Here is a 5,605-nt window from a genome sequence, read left to right on the forward strand (position 1 = left end):
CAACACTTTATCATGATGCTAACTTGATAGTGAAATCCTGTGATGAATACCAACAACAAGGGGCTATCTCTAAGAGGCATGAGATGCCTATGAACTATGTGACGGAAGTGGGGCCTTTTGTGAGTTCTGGTAGCATTGGGCCCTTTGTGAGTTCTGGTAGCATGGGGCCCTTTGTGAGTTTTGGTACCATGAAATACATTCTAGTGTCTATGGATTATGTCTAGAAGTGGGTAAAATCAGTGGCTTTACTCAATAATGAAGGGAAGAGCGTCGTTAACTTTCTCAAGAAGAACATATTCTTCCTGATTTGGCACCCCACGAGCTATTATTAGTGATGGAGGTTCGCACTAATGCAACAAGGCGTTTGCAACACTTCTTGAAAAGTATAGTGTTCATCATCGGGTGGCCACTCCTTATCATCTGAAAATGAGTGGCCAGGTGGAAGTCTCCAATCGGGAGATAAAGAGTATCTTGGTTAAGACGGTCAATGTAAATAGAACCGACTGCGCGAGGAAACTTGATGATTCTCTTTGGGCATACAGAACTGCATTTAAAACGCCTATTGGGACTTCTCCTTATAAGCTGGTTTTTGGCAAGGCGTGCCATCTGCCAGTTGAACTCGAACATAAATCCTTGTGGGCTCTAAAAAATTTAAACATAGACCTGGAAGAAGCAACCAAGCTTAAGTTGTTTCAGATGAATGAAATGGATGAATTCCGGTTCCATGCCAATGAAAGTGCGCGTTTGTATAAGGAGAAGATGAAGTACTATCATGATGTCAAGATTCTCAAGCGAGACTTTCAAAAGGGTGATTCTGTTATGCTATATACCTCATGGCTAAAGCTCTTCCCCAACAAGTTGGAATCCAGGTGGTCCGTACCATTTCAATTGGTGAGTGTTTCACCTAATAGCTCGATGGAATTGAAAACCATGGATGGAACTTGGACATTTCGAGTTAATGGCTAGAGGGTGAAGCACTACCATTAGTGCAATAATAGAGATAGGATCGTGGATAGGCACATGCTAAAGCATGGATACACTCCTGACCTAGAGTAAAACGGTACCACCGTCGTCCTGCGACGTTAAATCAAGTGCTGCTTGGGAGGAAACCCAAGTTTATTGCTTTTTATTGTTTGTATTCACATTTCCTTTGTTTTTATTTGTGCTGTTTAATGTGTATTGGTGTGAAGGATGCAGTGGAAAAGTTGCTGAGAAAATCACATGTCATGACCTAATCTAAGGGCTATGACGGGCACCTGGAGCTAACCTATGGAGCACCTCTTAACATATTCTCACAATCACATCTAGGTGAGCCACATAGCTAACTCATAATTACCCCGAACCAAAAGGGCACGTGTTTCATCAAACATCGGCACATCTATAGAAACATCATTAACTATGCCCATATATACAAGCCGACAAGGCTATCAAAAATGATATACAAAATATAGACCAATAAGGCTATGGGATATCTAGCTATGTACATCTGTCTACGATCCTCTACATGGAGGATGTAATATCATAAAGACGGGACAGGACCCTGTCATGCCCATATATGTACACAAAAGAATAATACTAACTACTGCAGCTCCGCATAAAATAGAGCACTTCTATGCAATCACTGACGAAGTAGCCTAAAGGTTTGGCCTATCTCCCTGTCTACCTGCGGGCATGAACACAGCGTCCACAAACAAAAAAGAAGTCAGTACGAACAATGTACTGAGTATGTAAGGCAAGATTAGCAACATGATGAAAGCATAAAGATAACATAAGATAAAGAGAATAACTTATACCTCCTAATACCTCTCAAGACGATTGTCATGGATACTTAACCTTTTTCTATAGAAAACATTTCATGCATATACATAGATTGATGCCAAACTCGACCATGTAGGTTCGGTGTCATCCATACCGGGCCATAACAAAGCTCGATGCTGTCCATACCTAACTGCATACCCAACTACAGTGGTGTGCACGCAATAGATATCATACCCGACCATATAAGCTCGGTGTCACAAAATAGCTATATACATATATGACATACATGAGTATCCAAAGGAAACATTACAACTCTATTGAGGTGACATAAAGTCTGTAAACCCCCGATTTCTATTATCGAATCACCATCATCATCATCATCATCATCATCATTATCATCATCACTATGGAGAGCTTTTATCAATAATATCTTAAGAATCTTGAAAGTCAAGAACTTCTAGCATTTCTAGGAATAGGACATTACGGATGTCTTAGATGGATTCACAATAAGGAAATCTTGCCTTTAGAAAGAAGGGTTAGCCTTACTGTCATGACCCAACCCGCCATGATTGGCACCTATCTAAATCCTAGTGGGCAAACCAACATACAAGACACCTATCCATTCAATCCGGTTTTATATTAACAAAGCTAAACAATATTACTCATTCAAACATCAAAAGAACAAAATAAGTCATGCCATAAATACTGAAATAAGTGCGGAAGTTCTAACTATTACAATCCCCCAAAATCGAAGTCATCGTACAAGACTCTAAGCTAAAACATGTCTAAGAATCGAAGTCTAACAAATAAGTAATCCATAATGTCCAGTACGAAAAGACATCATAGCAAGAAGATCTTCGGGTGGCACGGCATGGAAGCGACCACCCTAAAAATCATCTGTCAACAATTATCCTTCACGCAGATGTGAGGATGAGCCGTGTCTACTATATCACAATCTGCACTCAAAGAATGCAGCAAGGTAGTATCAGTATAAACACTATGTACCCGTAGATATCATAGGCCGATTAAGATTAGTATCATGTATATTTCGTAAAATCAGTAGAATAAAACAAGCCAGTCAACGATTACATGAATGTCAATAAATCATAGCAAGTCAATCAAGGACAATCACAATCAAATCACCAAGAATTTCAAGCAATCACAATCACATAAGCCACAACGAAAATAAATTTACCACAATAACCTCACTCGTTGTACATACATGTTAGACGTGTCTTAGCTCGGTGATAGTCATGACACGTAGGACCCATGGCGTCCATGTACCACTCATTCCAGAATACTTCTCGGATCCGAGCACAAACCTCCCCTCCAGAACGAACGTCTGTCACGGGACATATCAAGTTACCTCTCATTTCCAGAACGATCCTCGGACCACGAGCTCATAATCTAGGTCACATGAGTGCCTTTCCATACCTCTTACAGAACAGTGTTTCTTACCTTTAAAATATCAACAATCAACTCCTCATTTCATGTCACAATACCCTTGAGAAGATTATATTACCTTCTCATCTCAACACATCCACTGTAGATTCAATCACACAGAAATAATGGCACGGAGCCTACACAATTACTCAATCGCGTTCACGTAGGAATTTAGCCACACAATACCATGCATGAAAACTAGACATGCTTTCTCCTAAGGAGATCACAAAACATTTTAGCAAACTGGAATCTGCAGGCGCGACTCGATGGAACAAGTCGACGAAACCGTGGACCCAACCGTTAACATGTTTCTATAATCAGGGATTTTTAGGCGTAAGTCGATGAAGCAAGTCGTCAGACCGTCGACAAGTCAACGGGTTGTCGAACCGCTTCTCTGGAACCTTCCAGTTTCAGCTATAAATAGACGAACCATGCCCTTATTTTTCAGATTTCACTCTTCTCGCAAGTTCTGAAGGCTCTAGAACATTCCATACACTTCTCTAGCATAAATCCAAGGTAGATAAAAGATCAAATAAAAAAACTAGTAGAATCAAGTGCAAGGATGCTCTCTAGTGTTTATGGAAACCAAAAATCTCTTTGGTGTTGAAGAGGGGTTTTCCTCCAAGTATAGTATTTTCATCCGAAGTCCACTCCTACATCATCAAAGGTGAGTTTCATGTTCATTGCATGTTATTAAGAGTATTGAGGGGTTGAGGGACTTGGGTTAGAGAAGAAAGTAGAATATGAGTTCGACTACGGAGAAAATGGTATTTTGAGTAGTAAGTTAATGTGAATTATGAATCTTAGTATGAGATGAGTATAATCTTGTCATAAATGATGCTAATAACATGCAGGGAGTGTTATGTGAAGAATAAATATGATGTTGTAGTACAGTTATGGTTATGGATGATTTTCGAAGATGAACTTGAGGGGTAAATAATGTTTAACTTTAAGAATATAATAATTATGATATTATAGATGTCCTTATTGATATTTGGGAGTTGTCTTATTTTATGGAAGAAGTTGTCAAAACAAAGGAAATGTCGCAAATTGTCATTAACTCTTAGTTGCTTTAGCTTAAGCTTAAGTATGTTTTCGGTTGTCTAATCTTAGTACAAATCCTCTTAAAGGTAGAATCGCGAGCTTAAAAGGCAAACAATTAGACGATAGAGTTAAAGAAATATAAAGGTATGTAAGGCTATTCCCCTTCCTTCAAAGGCATGACTCTTACATTGTTATTTCTTCCCTATATCCCCATGAACTTTTTACATCCCTAAAGATGAAAGTTAAAGAGCTCATTATGAGATAGAGATGAGATATATTCTATGATAACGATGATGATAATGATGCTTCCATGAGCTTGATAATCCTATGTTTATGATTTCATTGATGTTATTCCTTGTTGCTGCCTCACCTCATCATATTAGTTCTTTCAAGGCTAGGCATAGCGATGACGATGTTCCATAATATAATCGGAGGTTCCCGACCTTACGTAACTCCGATAGAGTAATAGCTTTTATTTGAGCTCCCATGCATACTTTAGTTTATGTACATGTAAAATTACACCGTGCCTAGATTGCCAGGCATCACCGCTAAAAATGTTTAAAGATAACATTGTGTCTATCTGACACGAGCTGCAGCACCACTAATAGGTGGCATGAGATGGTTAAACTGGACGCAGGCTAATGATGTTATTGATTTAGAAAGTTTAGTCATGTATGTGTGATATGTTTTAAAGGTAAAAATGAGCATGCATGATTTCGCCTCAAGAGGCAAGCAGTTACAGTTATTTTTTCTTCTTATGCTTTCCATATTTCCTTATTATGTTACCATATGTGCCTTACATACTCAGTACATTGTTCGTACTGACATCCTTTTCTTTATAGATGATGTGTTCATGCCCACAGGTAGACAGGGAGACGATGCAGATGCTTAGGGGCTTACTCGACAGATTACAGGAGCACCCCACTACTCCGGAGGTGTAGCCCAGTGATATATTCTTTTGTGTACATATATGGGCATGGTAGGATCCTGTCCCATCACTATGATTCCAGTATTCCAGTTAGAGGCTCGTCGATGCATACATGTGGGTTGTAGATGTTATGTGACCCCCTTTATTGTAGATTTTGTACATCATTTTTGTAGCCTTATGAGCCTATGCTTATATACGTTTCGGGAGATGTTTGGAAATTGTTCATGATAAGTTTGCATTGAGAATGATATATTCCTAGGTTAAGTATGATAGTGAGCATGATAAGCGGTGCTCAGTAGTCGGCTCCAGGTATCCGTCGTGCCCCTAGTTGGGTTGTGACAAAAGTGGTATCAGAGCAGTTTCGTCCTAGGGTGTGTCGAACGTGACAGAGTAGAGTCTTGTTTATGGGTGTGAAGTGCGCCACACTTATAA

The 5,605-nt window shown here is 39.4% G+C and overlaps 1 protein-coding gene across 1 annotated transcript; it reads left to right on the forward strand.

Moving 5' to 3' along the window:
* Window positions 1-426: 426 nt before the first annotated feature.
* On the forward strand, window positions 427-966 carry LOC132048929 (uncharacterized). Its single transcript, XM_059439609.1, has one exon. The coding sequence runs from the start codon at window positions 427-429 to the stop codon at window positions 964-966; it is 540 nt and encodes a 179-aa protein (XP_059295592.1).
* The last annotated feature ends 4,639 nt before the right edge of the window (window positions 967-5,605 follow it).

The sequence above is a fragment of the Lycium ferocissimum genome, chromosome 3, assembly GCF_029784015.1.
Source record: "Lycium ferocissimum isolate CSIRO_LF1 chromosome 3, AGI_CSIRO_Lferr_CH_V1, whole genome shotgun sequence".
Lineage (NCBI taxonomy): Eukaryota > Viridiplantae > Streptophyta > Magnoliopsida > Solanales > Solanaceae > Lycium > Lycium ferocissimum.